The sequence below is a fragment of the Neovison vison genome, chromosome 4 (assembly GCF_020171115.1).
Source record: "Neovison vison isolate M4711 chromosome 4, ASM_NN_V1, whole genome shotgun sequence".
Taxonomy (NCBI): Eukaryota; Metazoa; Chordata; class Mammalia; order Carnivora; family Mustelidae; genus Neogale; species Neogale vison.
In genome coordinates this window covers 11,244,555-11,272,011 of record NC_058094.1, presented here as the reverse complement: position 1 = coordinate 11,272,011, position 27,457 = coordinate 11,244,555, and the positions used below count along the sequence as shown (strand labels likewise).

Sequence of the window (27,457 nt, the reverse complement as noted above, 5' to 3'; positions counted from 1 at the left end):
CTTTGTCAGGCTACAGACTACTGCTTTCTCAGACCTTATCTCTGGGTAAGTGAGCTTGAAGGGCGTGCAGCAAGGATAACAAAAGATGTGAGTCAGAGACCTTGAAACTCATTTTACATTTCCAATCCTCTCTTCTCCTTCCCTGGGGCGACAGAACCTACCTTTTCTTGTGGTTAGCCATTATTTATCTTAACTAGGTTTACTTCTTCTTATCCCCAGAAAACATACTTTTGTTGCCAGGAAGACAACCGTCTCCCGAGGCCGCTAAAACATTCAGTGACACAGGTTACCAGGCACGCCCTCAGCCACAAGAATAGACTCTGGCTGGCAGGCCCCTCCAGGTCTCAGCTCAACCTCACCCTTTCCCCTTCTCTCTCATTCCCATGCCCAGCACCAATACTGACTTTCCAAATGTGTACAGGTAACGTGGCAGAGAGAGAGATCCTTACGTGCCTTACCCAGGCCACTGAGTTACAGACAGGCCAACTACACAGGAGATGCTGCGCATCTTCTGTATCACTTGCGACAAAATTCCCCGTAGCCCTGCTAAGTTTTTAAACGCATACTAAAGCCCACTGCAACTCCAGTTCTGATTTACCTTGGAAACAGTAATCTGTGTAGACTGAGAAGAAATGGAGGAAAAAAGAGAAAAGCTGAATTTCTTTGACCTACTTATTTTTCCTTTTGTACCAAGTCTACTATAAACATAGCATCTTAAAGATAACAGAGAAAACAGTAGACATTATATATAATTCGTGCTGTCTGCTTGGTAAGTACTTACCTTGACCGGAATTATATATTGCTTTTACAGACTTCTTCACTTTCTGCAAGGCTGTTCTATCTTGGTCTAGAGCCTAAAAGACAAAAACAGTGGGGAAAAGATGTTGGAAAACTTGGCAGATTAAAACTCATTCGTAATGGCATTTATTTTGTTGACATATTTATGAACAGTGAACCATTTCCGAGCCTGGAAGTGCCCAGTATCTGCGGAGTCATGTTTGGGGATAAATGCAGAGTCGTCCCACAAAGCTCAGTGTTGGGTGAAACTGACAACATGGTGGTCAGTCAGTTACCACCCCAAGCTCTGCACGGGCAAGAAAATACCAGACACTTAAGATAGGGTAAGATTTGCTTCTCTCACTGGGCGAGGGTGGCACCTCGGAAGGGACATAGGCAAGTGTAAGTCATGAATGTCACATGTTCACGAGAACCCTTCTTATCACCTGATGGTAATTTCAGCCAGAAAGAAAACATTTAAAAGCATGTACTAAGGGCGCCCGGGTGGCTCAGTTAAGCCGCTGCCTTCGGCTCAGGTCATGATCTCAGGGTCCTGGGATCGAGTCCCGCATCGGGCTCTCTGCTCAGCAGGGAGCCTGCTTCCCTCTCTCTCTCTCTCTGCCTGCCTCTCCATCTACTTGTGATCTCTCTCTGTCAAATAAATAAAATCTTTTAAAAAAGCAAAAAAAGCAAAAAAAAAAAAAAAAAAAAAAAGCATGTACTAAGAGTGACCTGAAGATTCTTTTCAGCATTACAAAGAAAATTATGACATAAGGCCAGGTGTATTTTAAAATTCTGTTTGCTGAGAAAGGACAGCATGGTAGCATGGAAAATGCTACCATGATGCTGGTAGTGCTTTTAAATGATTTCTTAGGTGGAGAATAAACATAATCTACATCAATCTACTTGCGCTGCAAGTTGGGGAGTGATCTAGGGGGCCGTCACTGCTGATTCTTCACCCAGGGGCTGGATATACAATTGTGCTCTGTTCATGAAGACCGGGCACTTAGGATATGTACTCTTCTCAGAAGGTGTATTTCAATTCGAAATCAAATTTAAAAAGGGTTGTATTTGATATAGATCTACATATGGCATGCTGACCTAACTTCTTAAAGTAACTTCAAACCCCTCTCTGCTTCCCGGAAGGTCAAAGATCCAGAGACTGGGAACCCCTGGATGGGGTGTCAAGATTTGGGCGTGAGCAGTAACAGCAGTAATAAGAACTTATTGACATACAATTTAAGACCATTCATTGTACACCCAAATCCGTGACATCATCTACACCTCAGAACTTCAGAGGAGACAACTGAAGACCACTGAGGGTTAAGTCCTACCCCTGAAGGCTGCATGCAGAGACCAAAGGGTAAATGGGTTGGGAGCAGGCAGTGGTCACTCCCTTGTCCTGCACGATGATCCTTCCTGCCACTCTAAACCCGCGGCTCAACTGGCTGCTTGCCTTTTCCCCCGTGGATGCTGCTGGCTGGCAGGGCCGGTACCCGACCTACGCCGGGCTCAGGCTCCTCACAGGTCTTCTGGCTTTGGCAGGCGAGAATTCTACCACTGAACCACCCATGCGGTCTTCTGGCTTTGGGAACAGGGACCGCAAGGTGCAGATCCTTTCTGGGGAGTGTGGCCTGAGGCCCGCCACAGGTTCTGTCTCCAGCCACGTGTAACAATCTGGCCGGTAAGAATGACAGCCCCCACACAGCACCAGACACAAGCAGTGGCATCGGAGTCCTGCTCTCCAGCTGCATGCAAGGCCCAGGTCCCTGCTAACCTTCCTGCAGACTGAGAGCACCTGACCGTAAGTTCCTCTCGCCCCGAGCTGGCTGAAGTGGGGATTCTATCACTGGCGACACCAGTCCTGAATAACAGGAGAACGGAGGCTTTTGGAGCACCGGCTACACCAGGCATAAGCCTCCTAGAGCAGATGTGCCAAGCAGGGGAGATACGTGTGCTTTCCGTGTCTTCTCTCTTTGCACAGCTTCTTTATGCAAACTCCATAACGCAGCAGCTAGGGAGAGGTGATAGAGGGTCCTTGAGTATTTGTAGAGAGGGAGGAAGGGAGGTAGGGAAAAATTAGTTAAGGTGTCCAAATCAGAGAGCCTGAAGGGGGTAAGGTCACATCTCAGATGAACACCTACCGGATCTCAAATCTAACGGATGCTGAGGTCAAACTGGGTTTTTGGACGGCGAGAGTGACGCGGTCTCCACTGTGCCTACTGCTTACATGCCACCTCCACACACTTGTCACAGCCACGTCCCACCTGCACTTTTATTTAAAATTTTCCTTTAAACCCATTCACAGCTTCTACATTGTCCATAACTATTCCAAGTGGAAGACCAAGATCCTTACCATAAACAGAAGAAACCCTAAAATCACTGTGTATCTCTCACTATATAAATGGTCCTGTGGTTACTGCCTGTGACTGTCTCAGAGAACACCTGGCACCGCCCACCACACTTGAGGCAATAGTGTCTCCCGAGGCAGCTTCACGGGAGACAGAGTTTGAGTTACTTCAAAGAGTTGAGATCTGTACTTTAGAGAAAAGAGGGAACAGAACAACATTTTATTAGGTACTATGACATGAAGGGGGCTGCGGTGTACACAGACGGCCTCATGTGATTCTCACAAAAACCCTGTGACAGAAGTACTGTTATTAAATTCATTGTATACATGAGGCAAACAGAGGTTTAGAAAGTTCAACTTGGGGCGCCGGGGTGGCTCAGTGGGTTAAGCCTCTGCCTTTAGCCTCAGGTCATGATCTCAGGGTCCTGGGATCGAGACCCGCATCAGGCTCTCTGCTCGGCAGGGAGCCTGCTTCCTCCTCTCTCTCTCTGCCTGCCTCTCTGCCTACTGCTGATCTCTCTCTGCCAAATAAATTAAAAATTTTAAAAAAATTATTAAAAAAGAAAAAAGAAAGCTCAACTTGGCCAGGACTGCAGAGCAGGACTCTGAACGCAGGTCCTTGACCTCCTCACCGGTACCTAGTTCTGCATTCCGCCAAGTCTGTGATGAACTGGATCTAAACATAGAGCCCCATCTTAATGGGGGTGTTTTCAGAGACAAATCCGAGTTGAGAAATTAAAAGCCATTTAGGGTGTTAGGAGCATTCAAGGGAAAGAAAGTAACGCTTAAAATAAAGTGCAAATAAGCATTCCTTTAAGAGACTGAATTTAATGGGTTTCTCTTTTGATAAACTGCTTTTGTGGGAAGGACATTTAAAAAACAATCCCAATAATAGCTCCCATTTATTATTTTTATATCCATATTCTTCCCTTTTTTTTCCCCCCTGACAAAAACCCCAGGCTTTTGAGAAAACAGCTTGCTTGCCAAGTGACACAAATCCAGGAAGAGAAGAGCCAGCCTCTGCTTTTTCGACCACACGGCTGACCACGGTAGCAGGAGTGTGTGCCCGTGATCCCCCTGGAGCTTACCAATGCTTCACTATTTTTGAGAAAGGAAAAAAAAAAACCTGCTTCTGGAAGAAAATAACCTATCCATTCAGCTTCGGGGAATGATGACCACATAAAGATGGATCCACTCAAACAAAAATTAATGAGTGGGCTTTAATGTCCTGCACAGTTAAGTGAGTTAATGGGTCCAAATGAGCAAAGAGATGTGGAAGATTCTAGGCATAACATTTTATGAGACCAGCTATCTGCTTCCCACCCCCTTTTTTTCCCTGCTGGGGAAAAGTCTCAGAATTTGTGTTGAATTTTTACCAACTCACCTATAATTAACACAGTGTAAAATTCACATACATACTTTGAAAGGTTATTAATAACATCTGCGTCTGACAGTTAGAGTCCCAGTTAGGTATGGGTCACACTTCTCTTTTTCCACTCTAGCGTTTGGCCACTGGCACAAGGAGTCCAGTGAAATGCCCTTCCACAGGCCCCAGCTGAAGAGAAGCAGGGGATGCTGTCGCTCAGTCAGATGGGGGTCCCCTCCAGAATAACCCACGTCTAAATGTGCTACAAACTGCCAGGCAAACAACACCTGCAGTGACAGCCTTTCAAATGTCCTATGCATAAAATTATGTAAAGGCTAAGAGAAAAGAGGCAGATAACACGGGCTATGAAAGTATTATATTTCCCAATGTTAATATACGGACCTGCATTTCTAAGTATGCATCTGAAGTTGAACTCAACTCAAAAGAGCGCATGTGTGTGTAAGGGGGGGATGAACTAACATATAACTGCATCCAGGAGAACATGCTGATCTCTAATAACAGAAGAGTACTTTCCCTATCCCCAGTTCTGCAAGACAGCAACTTTGCATTCTCTCCATTACTAATGAGCAGGGGCTTTAACGTAGAGAAGCACTTCCGACCTGGAACTGGAGACAGAGAATCTTCACTGTTACTTCACAGTCCTATCAAGTTGGGTCATGTGAACGGGCAGAGAAGGCACAGGCTGTTGCCACGCTGAGAGAGACCGAGAGAAGCCATGCCAACGGGGGCCTTACAGGAGAGCAGGCCACCAGAGGGACTCAGAAACGTTACACAAACCGGACATAAGGACGCAGAATGCCCGAAGAGTCTGAGGCCACTCAAGGTAGGGCATGGAACCTTTTGTACCCCTCCAGGACAGGTGACATCCCTCGGTCACAGAAGAGCACAATGTTCTCAGAGATGCACAGGGATCCAGCCCTGCTTGCTGCCAGCTCAGGATATCTGCACGAGCAGATCCCTTCTTCCCATGTACTTCTTACGCGGCCGCAGACTAAATGTCCCTTCCTCCAAAGACCTGTCCACCGTCAACCTGTAGCAGCGCACGGCCTCAGCCTGCCTGGTTATACTCTCTGCTGCACATCATGCTGACTCTTCCATGATGCACCGCATCCCAAAATGATCCCATTTATGACTCGTTTATTTTTACTGTATTTATTTCACTGCACAAAAGCTCTACAAAGGTAGGGGCCCATGTAGCCTGCTCATGGCTAAGTTCCCATTCCCAGTGCCCAGCCGATGGCAGATGCTCAAAAATGCTTATGAAACTACTAATGCCCGAATAAGTACTCTCAGGTATTCTCAGGTCCACAAAACAGAGAAGTAAGCAACACAAGACTCTCCTTGAAACTGGCTGAACAAAGGTTCTGGACGCAGAGAATGTGGCCCTCTGTAATCCTTCCCCTAACAGTTCTGAAGAGCCCAAGTTTAAATCGCTCTATAGGTGACAGGTCTGAGCAGTCACACCAGTGTGAGCGATAAGACCATACCGTACGTACTGAAAGTAATGGTTTAACAGGGGAGACAGAACTTACACATTCCAGGTTAATTTTCCACCTTAAAATATTCTGGCAACTTTCTTAAAGAACATTTTACTGAAATACGATATACTTCTGTTAAATGAGCAACAGGAGCCCTATTGTTATTCAGTAAGATTTTCTATTTCAGAATTACTTCCTACGCCTATGGCACCTTCTCTTCAATATACTCAAGTGGGAAAACTATATTTATTTTGGGTAAATGTGATTTTTGAAAATAAGCATTAGTCTTTGGACCTGTATCTTATGCATACATTTAGAAAGGAAACAGTGGCTGTCAATAAACCAGCAGCACAGAATTTCTCAGAAATGTGCCAAGGTAGACAGTCATCACCCCCACCCTCCAGGGAAGCTGAGAGCGGAATGTATGAATGTGCACCTTGAAGTGGCCAGCACGAAGCCTTGAACGGAGCACGTGCTCAAGAACAGCTAGCATCAGCCCCGTCCCCTGAAGGTGCTTCTGAGACAGAAATTCCTGAAATATATGGAGTGACAGCAAAGTATATTTGAAACAAGTACTCCTACTAGCAGAGTGATTTCTTCAATGAAAAAAACCTTTTATCTACTTGGAAAAAAGTGGGGGGAGGGAATGTTTCCATTTTACCACTTTTCAGTCGCATTCAGAGAGGTAATTTGTCTTCTAATGCCCAAAAAGCAAATGTTCTCCTTTTGTGTACTTCCTGTAACAGGGAAAGCAAGGGAAGGCTACTTTGGCCGAATTTTGGTTCATACCTGACGGCTGCAGCCTTCAGCTTACTGGGTGATCATGCTCCCTTCGGGGAGGAGGGAGGACTGGGGAGCAAAGTGCTCCGGCTACCGGAGAGGTTGGATGCCTAATCAGCATCGGCATGAGGCCTCTGAGGATGAAACAGAGACAGAAGCTCTCGCACAGGCTCACCGCCAAATCAATACATTCATTATTTATCTGTTGTAAGGCCCCCCACACAAGGTGCATTAAGTATGCAAGTGTAATGTGAGTCAGGAGTAAGCCCAGAAAGTAAGCCAGTGTCATAACGCAGAGCACTGTGAACAGAGGCGCCAGAAGAGAACGACAATGGAAAATAACCGTTAGCTCCAAAAAGAGGACGGGCCGGGCAAACCATGTAAAGATTTGCTCTGAGGATCATCCAACTTGGGTTTTTATAGCGTCATGTACTTGCTCATCCAGTGACCGCCTGATCCATACTGAACAATACTCTGAGCCACGCACCAGTCAAGTGTGCCCGCTGAATACCGCATCGGTCTCTGCTTCCCTGGCCTCATGCCCCCTCCCTCACAGCCACCTGCCACAGCAAAGCAACAATGACAGAGCGTGTGCCAGTATACATGGGGAGCCCAGCACTGCTTTTAATAAGACTGATGAAAGAAGTTATTCAAAACTATAAATCCTTACTACCCTGGTTATCCACATCTTGTATCATTTCACTCTTTACCTTGGATTTTCGATGTTCAGGTGCCTGTGTCTCTTCCCCTACTCAACCAACTAAAAGCACTGTCAGGATAATACTGATATATTTGGTTCTTTCTGTACATAAGATGCTTGGTTAGAATTTCCTGAATTGAATGAAAGACACACACACACACACACACGAGGAAGGATGAATGAAGTCCCTGTTCTTATAATAAAATTCAGGACCCTGCAAGGCCTTATGTGATCCAGCCCCGCTGCCCTCAGACTTCTGTTCCCACACTCTCTACTATGCATGTCTAGGCCACACCTGTGGTCATACTGAACCCACCAAGCTTGTTCCCACTTCAGAGCTTTGGCAACTTCTAACACTGTGCTCCACAAGCTCTTCCCCAGATCTGAAGGGCCCTGGCCTGTTCCTTCTCTCTCTCTCATTTTTCTTTCAGTGTCCACCTCAAATGCTAGTAGCACAGACCCAATTAACTGGAGGGCTGAATGTACAAGGGACTGAGAATTCCTCCGTGTGATAGCCACACCAGAGCGGCAGTTGGGATGAGATTCAACGAGGAAGCAACAGCACACAGCATCTGCAAACGGGGACGGTAGCAGCAGCATATACGAAAGGAAGAGGTTAAGATGTCAGCCTTTGTTAGTTTCAAGATTAATATGAGTTGAATGAGGCTACTACACAAGGGGAAACGATCAACTTAAAATAAAATTCGATTTGCATAACTTAGCCAAGAAATGGAAAGTTGACATGTTGTCCACAAACAGAGGTTTTAACCTGTTCATCGGTATTGATTTAGGTTATAAAAGGTGTCCTTAAGATTCAGAGCCTCTGATATTCATACAGATTTCAATCAGAAACACTCATGTCCTCTACTGCCTCTACGGCTGGAGGGTGGCCCGGGGTGAGCTCTGGCCCATGGATGCGAAAGATCCCTGTGCTGTCAGTGACTCAGGATTTGGCCCCACTTGGTAAGTTATCTCACAGCTCAGGTCTGCAGCAAACACTCAACGTTGGCAATAGTCACTGACTGATTCTAAGGATCTATTCCCTGCAGGGAAACACCACCGACCTACCAACCTTCCAATCCAAAGAGAAGATACTGCATAAACCTGTAACTCACAGAAGTCCACTTTCCGGGGTGTGCACAGATTACCATTAGGTGTGTAAACATCTTTAGGGCAGGGGCTATGCCAGGCCCAGTGGAGGGGCTCAAGAAATATCAATCACAGGAATCTGCCTCCATATTAAAAGCATCCAGAATTAAAAATATATAGAAAAGAACAATACTCACAAAATGCTATTTATTTCTCCTGAGCTTTTTATTAAAAAAAAAAAAAAGTTTATTCCAATCACTCGAAGAAGGTACCATCTTAACTAATGTAAATACAGCAGCATCAGTTTTTGCTTGGGTGATGCATATAGAAATACTCATTTTCTTTTCTTTTTTTTTTTTTTTAAAGATTTTATTTATTTATTTGACAGACAGAGATCACAAGGAGGCAGAGAGGCAGGCAGAGAGAGAGGGGGGGAAGCAGGATCCTGCCGAGCAGAGACCCCGATGCGGGGCTTGATCCCAGGACCCTGGAATCATGACCTGAGCCGAAGGCAGAGGCTTTAACCCACTGAGACACCCAGGTGCTCCAGAAATACTTTTTCTAACCTCCCCAGGGCGCATCCTGTTTTGCAAAAGTCAGTCACGTCTATGAAGTATCGATGAAATCATTATCTTTGTGAAGGCCAAGGATTTTGATGAAAACCACCAAGCCTGCAAAGGCAACCTTACCGGAGTCCACTATGCAATGCAGATGGAGAAAGCTGAGCAGACAGAAGAGCCTGCCTCCCTACCCCATCCTCCAGGCCCCTCCTCCTACAGATGAAACAAGCCGACCCAGAGATGGAAACTGTCCTCCGAGAAAAGGGAGGGCCTGGTCATTTTCATATTCAGTACTCTCGTTTGGTAAACCACTCTGCCTCCTGCACTGATGTCAGGATCCAGCCATGTGAACAAAGAAAGTGGAACAGATCTCCTTCAATATCCTTAGGGTTAGACCAGTTGTCTTAAAGAAGTACAGCCATCATATCATTTCATGATGAGACCCTAACCCACCTCCAAGGGTAAGCCAAATCTTGCTTTTCTTCATGAAGCTCCATCTCTGCCCCTAACACCGAGAGTTCTTGCTGGTCCCACACCACCTGGCACTAGTTACCCTCTGGTAACTACCATCTACCTACCAATTGTCAACAGGTCTAGGGGTTTATCAGTGGTCATGGAGCCAGATGCCATCCCAAGGAGAAGTAGGACAGGATGGCTACAAGCCCAAGCGCAGAGGCCAGGGAGACCCCACATTGTACACAGGTGTTTCCTTCTTCTCTTCCATTCCCTCCCTGTCCTCAGATTCTTGTATCTGCTCATTCCTGCCTCTGCTGTCCCCCATATTGACGACAATGATGACAAAATATCACGACCGTGTTTTCTACACAATATCTTATTTAATCCTCACAGGAATCTTTAAGGAGGCTTCTATTACCCACACCTTACCGATAAGGAGACTGAAGCTGAGATGGTCTTAGACCCCGCAGCTGGTCAGAGACAGAGCCAAGACTCAAAACCGGGTCTTCTGGACCTTAAAGCCTGTACTCAAGTGTCATGCACTCCAACCTTCCAATGTGACGCACTGAGGTCTACAGGATGAAGGAACCTTTAAAAAAAAATCAGTCGGTGGAGGGGCGCCTCGCTGGCTCAGTTGGTGAAGCACACTGCTCTTGATCTTGGGGTTGTGGATTAAAGCCCTACTCTAGGTACAGAGATTACTTGAAAATAATAAAAAGTCCTTAAAACAAATCAGCCAGGGACTCCGTAATCGAGCCTCTAAGCAACTTCAAAACCCTTTTCCTTCCCATTCTCGGAGTTCTCTGTGAAGAAGCCAAAGAGGAACTGACTAGCAGTGCTTTGCGGGAAAACTCAAGCAGCTCTTTCAGGAAGGGACAGGACAAAAAGCAAAGTGGGAAGAAGGCAGCCTGCAGCAGGTCAGGCGTGAACTGCCCATCGACCATTTCATGCACTCCACCTGCTACGTACGGTGCTTGGCATTGTGGGCGTTAGTCAAAACCACACAGTGGCTTTCCACTGAGCCTCGGGTGTAGCCCAGAAATGGCGGCCTCTACGGACTTCATGAACTAGGACCTACACACTTGACGCCGGGCATCATTTTCCCGAAAACCGATAGTTGGTGTTGTACCACACACAGGATTCGTGCTAATATGGAGATGCACAGGCTTGTGAAAGCTTCCAGGTGCACTTAAAAGTATCAGGGACTTATTGAAAGACACCAGTGAGAGTGTCTGGTAGAAAAATCTTTTGAAAAGAAAAAAAATGGGTTGACGTATCTATCCTTGGGGTCAGGAAAGAAAACAAGAATCTGAGGGAGAGCTTCCCTACCTGGTATTTTTAATCCAGCTCTGGCCCACAGAAAGGTCACGTGGGTATGCAGGCCATGCCAAGAAATGTGAGGGGGATGAACAGGAACCCCTACAAACTATGTCCACCTACCCACAGCTACCTGCCCCTCCTACATGCCAAGAACCATCTAGATAAAGGGATAGTTGGCAAAAACGAGACCCTTCTCTTCTTTAAAGAGGATGACAGAGAAGAATTGAGTGTACAGCAACACTTCGGAAGAGACATGCTTGGTGTTTAGAAGCTCTAGTGAGACCAGGTGGCCAAAACCACACAGAGGATAAGGATTTGGGCAGCATTCAGACCATGTAGGAAGGAAAAGCCAACGCATGGGGTTTGGTTTTTCTTCTGAAAGCAATAGTTAATTAAAGACAGAGTCCCTGGGGTTTTAGAACAAGGTGACTAGTCCTGCCCTTCAGAAAAATGACTCTGGCTGTTGTACTGGGAAGGGAAGGTGAAGAAGCAAGGCTGGAAAGGGAAGAGCCAACAGGCTGGGTATTTCACTAACATAAATTCTCTTACATCCCTCTGTTGTGGCTCAATTCACTTCCTCCTTTAGGACCACACCCCAAACTTAAGGCTTCCTCCAGAAATACTTACTCCTTCCTGTTTCGCACCTGCTCATCACCTCAAGATGCTAGACTCTAGGTCGCATCCCTCCCACCTAATCCTTTATATCCAGCAAGCCGGGGAATCCCACCAGTTCCACCGGGGCAGCAGTTCTGGAACCCATGCCCAAGGCTCCTTCCTTACAGCTGGATGTGGTCATGCCCCAGCAAGATCCCTTTATGGTCTCTGAGCGACCCCACCCTCACCCACCACCCGGATGCCAGAGCAGCCTTTCTAAAATATAAATGCGATGGCGTCACTCTCGCCTTAGAACCTAGAATAAAGCACAAACCCGCGCACAATGCCTTTTCCCACCTTACACCACACTACCCTCGGACTCCCTTTGTCTTCAGCTCACTTTATAATTCCTAGCCCTCCAAATTAACGGTGCTCGAATTTTGGGTCTCTATTCCAATTCCAGTGATGCCAGTTCTCTCCTTTCTCAATAATACTCTGTCTTTCGTCTTCTTAACAATCTTGCATACTCACACTCAACCTTATGATTGGGTTTTACCACCTCTTCTGTGAACCCCTATCCCCTTCCTGCCGAGACACTCTCTTCAGCCCCTAGTGCTATGAAAGCACTTATCATAAGGACTTTTTTCTTACACTTCTATCACCAACAAATGGTAGCTGTTAAACTTTTAAGATACTACACATGTATTTATTTTCATTCCCCCACTGTAGGCCAGCTTCCTGACCCTATCCCAGGGCTGCATGTGCTTGGGTGACCTCAATGTTCATAGTAGGCAGAGAGAATCCCCTGCAGGACCCTGGGCACCAGACATCTAACTCAGACTCTGCTCATCAGACCTCTCAGGCTTGCAGCTTCCGGATAAATAAATCTAGAAAAATGGTCCACACACATCTCTTCTGGCTCTGACTGTCTGAAAGTCAAATATTTTCATTTCCTAGGGCCATTACTATTCAACTCTCTTAGCTTGTTATATTTTAAGTGAAAGATGGCTTAATTTTTTAAAAAGTAACAACTGCATCAACAGTGAATGGTTTCAGGGAAGGACCACAGAGTTAAGATTTCTATGTGATTAAAAGATAAACCACAGTTTTGGTTTATCAGATTCTATCAGATTTATCAGATTCTAATTCCAGCCATTTTTGTTCTTTGGGTAGCCCCTGTCCTCTAAGAAATGTTTTGAAAAGGACATCTTGAATTTGGTATTCAAAGACTCTATCAATTACATAACACCAGCATTACTATGCCTTTTAAAAGATTTAAGTCAGAATTAAGTGTCCAGGGCCAAAAAACTGGTAAATGGCAAAACCAGGCTTTTCGCTCTGTGAAGTCTAACTCTAAATTTGATCTGTGTTCTTTCTGCCAAATCTAACTGTCTAATTTCATGACATGCTTGATTCCCCCTCCTATCATGCCCAGGTATGCCGCACTCGAGGTTTTCTATAGACCCCTGTGCCCAGCTTCTGAAGACAATTTCAAGGGAATACAAGCCATAAGCCATCTCTTGTGTATTTTCCCAGACAAACCTCAGCGCTGTGGACTGCAGATCTGATCACTGTTAGGAATGTGTTTTACAAAGAAAGACCTAATTTGACAGAAGAGATCCAGAAATGCCAGTTGCACATTTGCATGAAGATGATTACTAAAAACGAATGGCTGTTTTTCACAAAAAAAAATTGATCAGGTTGAAAACAACAAAGTGAATTAAAGCAGAATTCCCCACACTGTGATCTGTAGAAAACTGTTGAGAGATAGTAGAAGGTACTCTTGGGGAAAAAGAATTTGTGACGACTTTGGAAAATACTATGTGTTAGCTGTACCTCTCTTTTGGAGATAACCAATGCACAACAGAATATCAAAGACTGGGATATTTTAAAGACATTGCTTTTTAACTTTACAACCCTGCAATTCTCAATTAAAATAATAATTAAAATCAGAATACTTTTTTTTTTTTTTTTTGCTGCACACCTAATCAGCAATGTTGTTGGGACATCAATAGAGGAAACTCTATTAATTGGGGCGCTCGGTGGGGGGTTCAGTTGGTTAAGTGTCTGACTCTTGACTTCAGCTCAGGTCATGATCTCAGGGTCATGATACAGAGCCCCACACTGGAGTCTACACTGGGCCTGGAGCCGATTAAGATTTTCTTTCTCCCTTTGCCCCACTGCTCGAGTGTACATGTGCTCTCTCAAAAAAAAAATCTAACAAAATTAAATCTCAAAAAATATACTATGTGTATAGGTTAAGGAGGCCTGATGATAAAGAGGCCAATGCAGACAACAGATACTATTAGAAGAAGATAAATGACTACAATAAATTTTTAACAAAACTAAGATGAACTAAGAGGGAAAAATAATTACAACAACATAAAAGGGAACAAACTTGACATCTGTAACATATAATTAGTATGTGGAATTCTTATTTTGCTGCTGTAGAGAGCTAGGAGAATAGGAGGACAAAAGAGGCCACAAAGAAACTGGAAACAGTAAATATATGCAAATAATTTCAGACACACTAATCATTTTTAAATTGCAAGTAAAATGATACTAAAGTGTCCCTTTTTCCTAACAGAGTTAGAACCAGTAGGAAAAGTGATACCAAATAACGAAGAGGCTTCAGAGAAATAGTCATAATTGATTAAAGGATAAACTGTATTCCAAGTCACAAAGCTGCTCTTACATTTGACAAGAAATTCTGCTCTTGCTCATTCCCATCTAAATTACCACCACTCCCTAATCATAAACCAGCAGAAGACCCCATAGAACACGTCACCAGGTTTTATAGTATGAAAGGCTGGAAATAACCTGTATCTGATGACAGGGAAATAGCAAAGTAAGATATGAAACAAACTGGAAGGCTTATTGTATGGCCACTAAAACATAAAATTAGCAACAGTTAGGATGAAGAAAGGACTGCCAGTTATTAAAGCAGCTGTTACGTGCTGTGTGCAAATATTACACAGTACCACTATTTAGAATGTAAAATGACACGTATTGCAAAGATATGAATTTTCTAGAAATGCAAAGTTTAGAGAGGTATACAGGGTGTTTAAAAGCTGTGGCTACCTACAACTGTTACAATTAGGAATTTTTTTTCTTTTAAAATAAATTCCTTATATAGTACTATAGGACAGACTTAGTACTTAAAAATTGTTTTAAGTATTTTAACAGTGTCTTATAATACATTAAATGCCTGTTTCTTCCTAAACAATTACAAAAGACCCAGTAAGATGTTAACTTTCATAGAAAATGAGGGAGAAATAGTACATACTCTCAGTAATTTCCGTGTTGCCTTGCAAACTGTACATTTAAAAAATTAGTAGAATATTGTGTTTCCAGAGCTCCTGTCTGGGGCCAAAAAGAAAACTATAATCACAGCAATTACCTTGTGAACCTCTAATTTCTGTTGTAGTTCTAAAGTTCGGAGTAGCACACCCACCCACAAGCTCCATGCTTTCATCTTGAAGCAATTTCAGCTCCATTCTTGGGAAAATAATAATTATAGGTACAACAAGGTATTTAAAGACCAAAAAATAGTCATGCGAACACCATTTCCATGTTATACCATAATGAGAGTTCCTTAAAAGAATTAAAACCTAGACCAGAAAGGCATTTCCTGAGTCACATCTTTTCAGGATCCTTAGAATTTATCGGGATCCTACCTCAGAACAGGAGTCTTTGTTAGCAAACACATTAGGAACCACAGGGCTAGTGAGAGCCTTTTAACCTCCTACCGGCTCTGAAGTTCGACAGTGCTTTACTCAAATGCATGTCTGGGTCCTGACCTGATGATTCAAAACACGCCGCTGATGGCTCTCAGTCATTTAGGCTGGGTCACACAATTTTATCTAAAATGGAGAGTCACAGGGCACCTGGGCGGCTCAGTAGGTTAAGCCTCTGCCTTCAGCTCAGGTCATGATCTCAGGGTCCTGGGATCGAGCCCCGCATTGGGCTCTCTGCTTGGCAGGGAGCCTGCCTCCCCCTTTCTCTCTGTCTCTCTGCCTACTTGTGACCTCTACCAGATAAATAAATAAAATCTCTTAAAAAAAAAAATGGAGAGTCACGTAAAAGCTGACTAGATGCTGGAATTTAAACATGGTGGTTAAGACACAGAATGGAAGCCATTCTGCCTGGGGTGACATCCTAGCCCCACTACCAACTACGCAACTTAACCGAGCTGTGCCTCAGTTTCTTCCTCAGTAACCCCTCTGACATAGTTTCGTGGATTAAGTGAGGTGATCTAAGTAAAGGAAGCGCTCAGGGTGGTGCTTGGCGCCGAGGAAGCCCTCAACAAATGTTAGCTAGGATTTGCAGAGACAGTACTCTGATTTATTTTTTCTCAGGCTCCCACGAGATATATAATTAGCAAGGACAGTTTTTACATGGCTGGTGGTGCTACTATAGAAGGAAAAGAACAGGGAGATGTAGATAGAAACCTTTCACTCAGATGAGCTCTTTAATTCAGTGATCTCCCAAGGGGGCATATGAGATTTTCCATGGTGGTGTGGGAAGAAAAATATTGGAACTTGTATTTATATTGTTTTATGTCATCCAGAATTACACAGTACTAGCATGAAGGTTATGTATGATGTATATGCGTCAATATACGTGCACATGAAATGCATGTGCAAGAAGGTTTTACAGTGGACATGCCCAACGTTGAGAAACCACGGTTCTGTTAATGAACACTAGAGTTTCCTTCTCTTAAGTAAGAACTGTGCTGTGGGAAACAGAGTAAGATCCGCCCAGAATGCAGCTCGGGACTGTGCAGTCTGTATACAGAGAAGATGATTCCACTGTCCAGTGTGTAAAAGGACACACTGTGTGAAAGGTTTTCCTTAAAGTAGCAGAAACCAATCTAAGGATGTTTACATAGAAGAGACGGCACCAAGGGCATTCACAATTGATCTGAAATAGAGCAATACTTTGTATTTTCTTGTCATTTTTACTATTTTGCATCTGCTTTTCCCAACTGCCCAAATAATATCACAGTCTTTCCTTTCTGAGAAAATGAAGATTCAGAGAGCCTAGGTGACTTTTCCTAAACCCATCCGGGTAATAAATGCTGTTTTAAAACTCAAGTCTCCCAAATCAAAATTTAATTTAAAAAAAGGATTTCATTCACAGATGTTCCATGACCTTAAAGATACTATATTGCTAAAAGCAAATAAAAATGGGTATTTCTCCCAAGTCTGCTGTTTTCTACCACAAGGCATGTAGGATACACACTTTACCGGCAAAAACTAAAACAAAACACTTCAGAAAATTTTGGATTTGTCTTTGAACATAATACTGAACAAATCAGAAATAAACACTTTAAATTTTACTTAGCTGTACAACTCTAAAATACTGTTTTCTTTTTTACTTCCCAACCTTGTTCATGGACAACTCAGTTCATGTTTATTCTATGTAAACAGTTTTGCATGCAGTTTATATTCTGCTTTCTAAACTTAATATTATCCTGCAAACATTTTTGCTTATTTTTCTGCACAGGCCAATACCACTACAGTAGCTGCACAGCCTTCAATCCCCCTGATATGTATGTCCTTTGTCTACCATCCGATTCCCGCTGCTGAGTGAATAGCCAGTTTTTTAACCTCCATAAATAAAGATATTTATTTTTAAGACTTACTTGTCAACATGGTTGTCAAATAATGAAGCTCATTTTAATAAGGGTGATTTTCAGTTGTGTGTTTTTAAACATGATTATGAAATACTAGCAGGCACTAATGATAATCTCTTACCGTATTAATAAATTCACAGGCCACTAAGTCACAACACTGACAAAAGGTCTTAAGTCTTTGACTTCTAAAAAGCTGTCACATACCAGAAATGTCACAAAGATCTAACTAATAATCCTCTTTCAAGTTACCGGGGATTGCGATTTAGGATAGTGGTTAACTCCATGTGTGGCCACCTTAAAAGGGAGCAATGGCTAACACAGACCACCTCCCCCCACCAGAACACTCCCCGCTCCCACACACAATGTTGGTCCTTAACGTGCACCTTTTCAAATAAAGCTTCCTCGGGAAGCCCGTTCGGATAGAATGTCCTTAGCAGAGGAATGCTCAGAGACCTGGGACCTATCGATTAAACGTTATGCGAGGAAAAGAGGCCTGAGGTTGGTAGGAGAGTCTGCTCTGAAGCACAGAGGAGTATTATGCTCTACTGGGTATTGTTTCCATAAAGGTAAATCTTCCTGTTGACAAGAGCTGAAGTAGTTTTCTATAAATCAAGCCTCTGAAATTAAATCTTATTTCCTCAAAGATTCACATTAACATTTCAGAGAGGCTTTCTTCAACTCTCGTCAAGTTGTGTTGTTATTCTATCACAATGAGTCCTTTTATAATGTAAATGATCACCCGCCAGCGTTCAGACTTTGGTATACTAAACTTAATCGAAATGGGGCTGTATCTACAGAATATTTGGGGAAAAACCTCCATCTCCAGTCTGAATTCACTGATCTGACAAATATCCAGTGGGAACCGCGTCCCAGAGTCAGGAAATACAGAGATGACCCCTGACCTCAGGGATCATGATGAATTACCTCCATCACATTTATTAGGTAGCTGGACACAGGATGTTTTTAAGCATGAATGCTTCCCTGTAATATGATATTTGAGGATAAGTGTGCCAAGGCAAAAATGTATTCAACTAGAAGTGAAGCATGTAGAAAATTCCAAAAAACATTTCAGAAAAATACAGCCTGAAAGAATGATAAAGGAAATTCAAAGTCTTCTTGAGAAATACATCAAAAAACTTTTTTTTTTTTTTTTTTTACTAAATGACATTTTGTGGACTGAGCTACACTGTAAAAGAAGGGGCAAATTTCCTGTGAACGATTTGTTAAAAAGTGGTTTCCGCTTCAAATATCAAAAATTACAAAATGGATGGGACGCCTGGGTGGCTCAGTTGGTTAAGCAGCTGCCTTCGGCTCGGGTCATGATCCCAGCGTCCTGGGATCGAGTCCCGCATCGGGCTCCTTGCTTGGCAGGGAGCCTGCTCCTCCCTCTGCCTCTGCCTGCCATTCTGTCTGCCTGTGCTCGCTCTCTCTCCCTCTCTTTCTCTGACAAATAAATGAAATCTTTTAAAAAAAAAAAAAATTACAAAATGGAGCTGCAGCACTAAGGGCACCGAGAAAGCATCCCAGCTTATGATGGATGGTTTTACCTACTTGCTGTTTTCCAAATGTCTGTGCTGTTTCTTTACTCGAGTCACACGTTTAGTGGACACTATACTGGACACCCTCAAGGGACGGTCCCCCTCCAAAAACTTTGTAGCCGCTGTGGTGCCCCCCAGCACAATAGCCAGTCTGCGACCTCGATACCCCAGAGATTCCCAATGACTCCACTTCTCCAAAGGGAACAAACAGCTCGCCCATTCTCCAATGACAAGGCCCACTAAGAAGAGACAAGTGGTTCAAACCCAGACCTGCGCGAACCCCGTAGAGTGTGGCTAACAGTTTGCGTGGCACGGCTCTGAAGGACCTGGTGATGTGGTACCTCCTTCCATGAGCTTTCGTCTGACAGAAGTGTGGTCACATACTGGGGGGTTCTAGGGCTTTTATTTAGAATATCCTTAAATTTGAGACTCTTCACTTAGATCAGAATTTCCTGAAATCTGAGCCAAATTAACCTGTGAGACAAAAAGTATCCGCGGTCAGTAAGTTTGGGAATCCCTCCCCAACCCCCACCATACACCCTTTGAAAATTCACAGAAAATTAATACATTAAAATACCATGAGATTCCGGTTTAAAAAAATTTTTTTTTAAATTTAAACTTTGTTTAACAAAGTATTTCCCAAACTTATTTGGCCTCAGAAGCATACTTCCCACCTCTATCCTTTCTTAGAAGTGCCTACTAATGTCTCAGAACCAGTTCTCCACACAGTACAGTTTGGGTAACACAGACTTGGATCATAATATTCCAGAAAATCTGTTGTAATTTAGATCAGAGAAAGCAAATGGGTGGCTCACAGTCTAAATTCAACTTGCCTGAGTTTATTTTACATGGCTTGCATAATTATCTTTTGTAAATTCTGAATTAGCTTCCAAACATTTAAAACTTGGGAGATTTAAAATAAAAAGTCAGGAGTCCAACTTTCCCTATAAAATGCCTTGGTTGAGCTGAGCTCACTTTTCAAGAACGATAAAGATCGGGACCTAAGGAGGAGGTGCCAGTCACTATTGCCCAGCACTGGCACCAAAGTCTCCTATGGATCCTACCTGTGTTCTGGGCGCTGGCTCGGGATGGAAGTTGTTAGGGCATGTTTAGGATGCTCATGGAGAAAGTCAGTGTCACTCTGCCCAACCCCCTCAGCTTTCTCCTCCATGAAATGCACGGCCCAGTTGGTGTACCGAGGATAATCCCCCTTTACACACATGGCCCTGGTATAAGTAACAGAGCCACCCCCACTCCTGCCCCATTTGGAGAAGTTATGTGGTCACTGGAGCTATATAGCCTTCCCAGGCCTCCCTGATACTCACTCCTGTCCTCCACCCTCAAGTCTCAAGGACGTATTTTAGCTCTTGAGGATGCCGAATTACTTACTACTTTCCAAGTATTTCATGTGAGTGTTGTAGAAACACGACAGACATCAGAGCCCAGATGACCCAGGTCTGATTTCAGGCTCTGGTTCTGAATTGCTCTGAGAGTACAGGCAATTCCCCAGATGGCTCTCAGGTTTGGGACCTGCAGCCCATGGTTTGATAGGGCTAACGGGAAGGGTCAGAAACGCAGCAAGTGCCTGGTACACAGCAGGTGTTCAATAAATAGTACTCTTAGTTCTGAGAATGGAACTCCAGGCAATTATGGCTGATCTGTCTCCCAATTCTTATATTCCAAATTCAACAGCTTTGGGTTCTCATGGTAGATATGAAATATATGATTAGGACTGATTTGCTGACACCTTCCTTTGCAAAATCCCAGAAAATGTCCTTGTCTCAATTCTCATGTTTATTTTTTTCAACTTTAGGGTGGGTGACACAGGAACATTTTCCCTATCCTATCAATTTAAAAAATAAGTTATAGAAGGGAATCTGTCCACTTATATATGGAATTTTTTTAATGTTTTAAAAGCTAGGGGTAGAAGTTGAAAAAGTTGAAATTCTCCCCACAGAGAATGGTTCACAAAATTCATGACCTGCATGATTTAAGAAATAATCTGCCTGTAATTTAGAGGAATAAAATTATGACTCACTCACTGACATGGGCTGATTTTTTTTCCCTCCATGCCTTGGGATTACTAAATAGCAAAGCATTCTCCCTTGGGAATTTCCCCAAAGTCTTTATTTGTTCCCAACAAGCTTCAAACATTCTATTTCCCACTTCTTTTAAATATGTCCCCTTTCATTTCAGCTAATAACCGAAGTAATTTCTCACGAGTTACTACTATGGAAAGAGAACCTCAAAGTGGATGCTTAGATGTTTTGAATTCACTTTAAACCCTTGCCAGACCTCCTTTGTGAGGTACACTGAGTGGCCCTGGATACAGGGCCTCTCCTGCTGTCTGACTTTCCTCTCAAGTCTAAAGCTGATATTGAAGGAACAGACGGACAAAACAAATCAAAAGACAGTGGGGCTCTGATCCATCAAGGGCCTTTTATGGGTTGGGTTATGACTACAGCAAATTTTCAAGTGAAATTAGCATAGATTAGGAATGCTGTTCTTAAAATCAAACTTAATGAGGCATCATTATGTTGTCACGCTCACTCACTAACTGGCTATGCCACATCTCCTCACATGACCTCCACACATTTCAGTTTCTTATCATGGACAGGAAAGTAGAAAGGGAGGTGGGAAATACTTGCGATTTTGCAATGTCTTGATTTGAGGAAGAAATTATAGAAGGTTGGATTGGAAATGAACCTCACACTTACAGTGCATGAATTCCAAGACAAGCAAACTATAAATCTGGCTACTTCTGGTGTGAGGATTAAGAAGGAGTAAGGCTTTTAAATTAATTGCATTTATCTATTAGGTCCTTGGCTGTCCTAGAGATGATAAAAGATACCGAGGGCTTCCTCTGTCTTCAAAACATTTTTGGGATGATGGATAAAGGGTATGTTACAATTTCTTTCTTTCTTTTTTTTTTTTTCCTTTTGAAGGAAAAGGCCAACCAACACTATTTATACAGTGTCCTGTTAGTGGGAAAAAAACCCCCCAAGAATTCATTTTTTTTTCCCATTCAGTAGGCATTCCTAATATTTCTGTGATAATATAATGTATTTACAATGCAAGTGTAAGAATGACTTGATTAAGTAAAATTGGAAGACCGTGTAACATATCCCGTACCACCGGTCTCCTCCTGCCAAATCACTGACAATCTCTGATTATTTTAAAGAGTTGCTCATCTTGCTGGGCCACTAGAACATGAACTTTGTGTAAAAGGTGTTGGGTCTTCTGTATCTCTACACTACAATGCTTCTGCCACTCTTCTCTATTTCCAACAGCCCGAAATTTGTATTTTACTTGAGTGCAGGGCTGAGAAGACCTTAGAGATTTCTTACTCTAACTGCCATATTATATGTTAAAATAAAAGTAAAAACTGAAATCCTGAGAGGTTAAATAACTTGCCCAAGTTCACATACAGTTTGACACCAGGACTAAACCCAGGTCTGTCTCCTGTTCCCACGATTTTCTCTTCATCAGGATGCAACTGGAGTTCCAGAATGGCCCTGGGATAACGCCCCTTATGGTCCTCAGCTTGGAAACCCTGTGGTATGGAAGATACTGGGATGACCTCATGTGTGTAGGAAACACGGGCCAATTAGGCCCGTAAGGGGACCCACTGGGTCTCTATGCGCTGAACTACCCGCTTCCACCAACCAGTAGACTACTTTATGAACAGAGGTGTACCAGGGCACAGAGGCCACAGGATGAACACAGGGCTTCTTTCCAAGGCACTGAAGAACTGTGGGGGGAAACAGTTTCACATTAAACAGTCGCACATATATTAAAGCAAATATAAACTGAATTGTGGCACATCCAGCCAAATTTGTTTCTACCCCCTCAAGATAAAACATGGTATTTTCAGGAAAATTCAAGGCCTCTTAGGGTCCCTTTCTCCTCAAGGAAAGTGATGCAGAAATGTAACCCACACTGATTCAATTATATGTATTTAGAAAAAAGAGTGGGAGAGGAATTCGTAGTTAAAAAGTGTACTTCTACCCACATAAGCCCCACTGGGAGGAGGTCATACCACTGAGACGCTGGCAGTCAGAGCCCTTACTTCCGGCAGCCTTGTGTATGTCTTCCAAGGATCTCACCAGCTAGGAAGGGAGTCTAGCGTAACCTGCGTGTGTTTGCGTACGTGCACTTATGTGCACTTGTCATGGCCCCTAAATGCGAGCCAACCACTTTGTCTCGGGCTCATATGAACAAACAATATACTGAGGGAAAACATACGACAGTTGGTGCTAAGAACATGGGTCTTTCTAAGCAATTTTCAAGGGTATTCTCCTGCCTTCATGCCACTTTGTCTTAACGTGATGACTTAACCACCCCATACAGTTCACCCCTTCCCTCAGGAGTAAGTTTGAGGAGGATCAGGAAGAGAGGTGCCGAGCGGCGGGATGCATGAGAAATACCGGGATGGGGGACAGATCTGTAAGCCTTGGGGGGCAGGGAAGGGGTGGGGGAACCTGTGAGAAATGACTGCCCGTAAGACATGGTACATGGGGTGTCCAACCCACTCCAGTCTAAGTTAAAGGCTGATAACCCCCTTGGGTGGAAGTATCCTGAGGCCACGGCAGGGCTGGCCCAGAAGAAAATCTCTGACACCTGAAGAGATCACACAAATGGTACGTGTAGGGAGGCCAGGACTTGGGGTGGGGAGATTCTGGAGGGGGGGGTTTACAATCAAGGCTCTCCCTCCCGCAATTTTTGTTCTCTTCCTGGCCCTGGAACTACTGGCAGCCCTGGCAGCCACCCCAGCACGGAGCACCTGGTATCTTGTATGTACACAAGAAACATTTGCAGAGTGAATGCGTGAATAAGGTTAACAGGTATAAAGGGGGGGGGGGAACCAATGGACTTTACAATTACAGCAAAAATTAGGACTATAGGCTCCAAAAATAAAAGCAGCCACCAGATATGGATGATAAACACTAATTCATACTTTTCTCATTAGCTAATAAGCAGCATGTGAGAAAAACACGTAGTTCACAGATTGTCTTCATGTCCCTAGCTTTACTCTAGGGGGAAAAAAAAGAGTACACGTGGGATTTCAGATATGTGGTTACAGAAGGTTTATTCACTGTCTTTTCAGAAAACACTTGGGATGGAAAATGATTCTTTATTCAGTATGAAGAAAGCAGTCTTTGAATGCTGGTTGGAATTCCTAGTTTCTCAAATGCCTTTAACTAATATTTAGACTGTAAGAACCCCTCCTGTTCCATGATACGTGTTGGAATAAAGGCTATCACAAAATTTTGAAAATGTTTATAAAATAGGCTTCATTGAAAATTCCCCAAAAAAGTTCTAGAACAGACCTCAAATACAAGTTTATCTTCGGAGGCATTATTAAATGCTTTGAATATTTTACTTCTGTAGCAGGATAAACAGAGAGGCCTGCTCCATGACCCAAAAGCCAGGATTTCCTTGAATGACAAACTAATGAAAAATGCAAACCAGTGGAAGCCTTGACTCATTGTACCCGAGTTTGTTACATTCCAACCAAAGGTCTGCCTTGCATCAAGAGAGAAGAAATAGCTTCTGAAACCAAAAGTTATCCTTAACCCTTTGCCTCAAGAATATTTCCATTTGTGTATAACATGGAAACACTGGGAAAAAAAAAAACAAAAAAAAACAGCCCCTCCAAATACTTGATGAATTTATTAATATGAGTGGCTTCCATTTACTTGGCATATAATGTCTGATTATGTGTGGTGATTGGTGATTGTAACATCTATCCTCAAAAAGCCCCAACTTGAAGATCACGCAAGAGATTGCCAGGTTTTGCAGCAAAGGACACTCTTCCTCCAGCCTTGCTAACCCGATCAGGGAAGATAGCTCGACCCAAGGACTTCCTAGCAAACCATGATGTGGCTGGGTTAAAGAAAGGTAAGCTGGGCCAATCAGACCTGACCCTCCAAGGAATTCAAACTAGAAAAAAGAGAAAAGAGAAAAGAAAAGGTAACAGAAGAGAAGCCATGATGGGCTAGGTACACAAGCCCAAACTTCGGCTGAGCAACTGAGAAAAGATATACAAAGCACTGGCAAGTTCTGGTCAGGCAGGAGTGTGAGGAGAAGGAAACACATACATGCAAAACAGGAGACATCACTGACAGAGATGATGAGGTAGTCTGGCACTAACACCATTACCACTTCTGAGTAAATCTAAGTGAGCCTCTGCTGACTAGGGCCTGAGTGAAAGGCTGCTCTTTGTTTTTTCAGTTATGTCTCAGAACAAGCCCATGAAAGTACTGTTAACCTCTGCAGGCCACAGAGCTATTAAGTAGTATGATCAGAGAACCAAGTTCATCAGTCCCTTGCTCTAAAGCCTAGGGCTTTTTCACTGAGCTCAGTTGCATTACGTGTAAATAATAACAATTCTGAGCGCCTTCCATGAACCAGGCACATACAGACACCTGACACAGATCATCAATCTCTCTCTCTCTCTTTTTTTAACCCTGCAAGGTAGGCATTATTCATGATTTCCTATGTAATAAAACAGGCTCAGAGAAGGAAAGCAGCTTGTTGACTACTGCATGGGTAAAACAGGGCAGTCCTAGAATTTTCGTACCCGCTCTTAGTGCAATATACCTCTGTGTTGTAGACACTGACATCTGAAATTCCAGTCCCTGTTAAAGCCGGAGGGAAGAAAAAACCCCACAACTACTGGAAAAGACAGAGGATTCCTAGCTGTGACCAGAAGGTGAGGTGGTGTGGGGTAAACAGAGAGACACACACATCATTTCTTGGGTGCTCCTCCAGATACGGGGAGGGAAGACAATGAGACTTGAGGACACTGGGGTTGGGCTTAACCTAAAGACGAATCAAATCAGGAATGCTAGCCAGACAGCAAGATTAAACAACTGGGTCTCTTAACTTGTGGGAGAAAACTGCTGAGGACTCATGCCCTGGCTCCTTCCAGGTTTCCCCTGTGGGGAGACGCTGCAGGGCCTACCACAATTCCACGAGCCCCAGCATCCTGCTGGGGAGACCTGGCTCCCAGGCCAGCCCCGTCCCCTCAGTAAGCAGGGCAGTGCTGCCCCTAGCACTACCTGACCCTCTCCCTGCACCCCTCATGGGAGACCAGCCAGTGCTTGGAGAACTGGGCCAAACAGCAACCCTGGTCCTCCAGCCTCAGTAGTTCCTCTCTTCTCAATGCTGGAAAACAGTGGTTATTGAAACCACTTTTTTTTTTTAAAACTGTAATAATAGTAATTCTTGAATTGTTACTTAGCTATTCTGCACATAAATACTGCATTTCCTTCAGGAATGTATTGGTTGCTTAGTATATGTTAAGCAATGCTCCTGTCCCTTCCTGTGAGTACCAACATGATAAAACATAAATCCTTTTGTTCCAGAAACATGCCAGGTGGTTGACAGCACCAGTCCAGCACAAGTGAACTGTACGTTGGCTTAAGACAGTAACTATACACAAAGGGCTCTAGAAGCCCTGCCTGGGAGGTCAGGGAGACTGTCTCAGAAGAGGTGGTTTTCATCTGGCTGTGGAGAGTAAATATTCTCAAAGCATCAAGGGAAAGGAAGGACATTTTAAGAAAGAGAGGCAAGCACAGGCCAGGAGAAGCTACATGGACTAGAATCCCTGGTGTGCAAGCAGAAGGGTTAAAGAAGTGGGGAAGGATCTTTTATTTTTTTATTTTTTTATTTTTTAAAGATTTTATTTATTTATTTGACAGAGAGAAATCACAAGTAGATGGAGAGGCAGGCAGAGAGAGAGAGAGGGAAGCAGGCTCCCTGCTGAGCAGAGAGCCCGACATGGGACTCGATCCCAGGACCCTGAGATCATGCCCGAGCCGAAGGCAGCGGCCCAACCCACTGAGCCACCCAGGCGCCCGGGAAGGATCTTTTAAAGAACATCATGAACCCGGCCAAGGATCTGGCCCTCTTCTCAAGGCAAAAGAAAGCCGCTGGTGGCTTTAAATAAGAATTGTGACTGGGGTCAAGTCTTGTTTCCTCCACAGTTCCCCAGAGCACCTAGCACAGGAAGAACAACAGGAGATGTTCATAAATGTTTCTAGATACGAACAATCAAATAAGCAATCAGGATTTGGGAGTGCCCTCTACTTTCCCCAACAGAAAATAAAAAAGGAAAGGAGGGCTTTTCACCGTACAGCTTCTAGATCAAGTCTGATTAACATCCACAGAGAATGTGCAAGAAAGAAGAAATGAAGACAGAGGAGTGATGGAGCAGGAAGAGCCCGAGACCATTCTGGAACGGGCCTGGGAGCCTTCTCCATTTCTCAGTAACCTAGGAGGAGCTCAGATTTTAACACCTACACAGAGACAGGAAAAAATAACTCACAGGTAGGGAGGTGTGTTCCCTTTCAAAGTTGGGCCCCTTGAGGACCTCTAATTCCAATGAAGGGATGAATTGGGGAAAAGGAAAGAGTACCCTCCGGCACAGGGAGATGAAAGAAGGCTGGGCTGTCCGTGTCTAGGTCGTGTCTAGGCCGTGGTGGGAGGGAAGCCTCTCCTGAGGTTACACAGGCACTGGCCAGTGAGCCCACCTGCGTGTTATGGGGCCTCTCAAGCCGAAAAACGATTCAGGGGTGGTGGGTTTCATGTTGAAAATTTTATCCCAGTGGTGGTGGTGGGGAGCTCCGTGAACTGTGCCTGCTACTCTCAGTAAGTCTGAGGTCTTAAAGAATGTTTTAGAATTAAATAAAACAAAAATGGTCTGGAGCTGGAAGCACCCTGAGGGGAATCAAATGTAAAACCACTCTCGAGGGTAGGGATTCCAGTCAGGCCATACTCATCGCC

General features: G+C 43.8%; 1 protein-coding gene across 5 annotated transcripts in view; it reads right to left on the bottom strand.

Annotated features, from left to right (window-relative positions):
• Window positions 1-27,457, bottom strand: part of LOC122904295 (CYFIP-related Rac1 interactor B) — a 520,830-nt gene that overhangs the window by 321,066 nt on the left and 172,307 nt on the right. For 4 of the 5 annotated variants that reach the window (XM_044244939.1, XM_044244940.1, XM_044244936.1 and 1 more), the window contains exon 4: window positions 782-854. The exons of the other annotated variant lie outside the window; for it this stretch is intronic. In XM_044244939.1, the coding sequence (XP_044100874.1) occupies window positions 782-854 (73 nt within the window). The remainder of the gene's footprint in view (window positions 1-781; window positions 855-27,457) is intronic. 5 annotated transcript variants of the gene reach the window in all.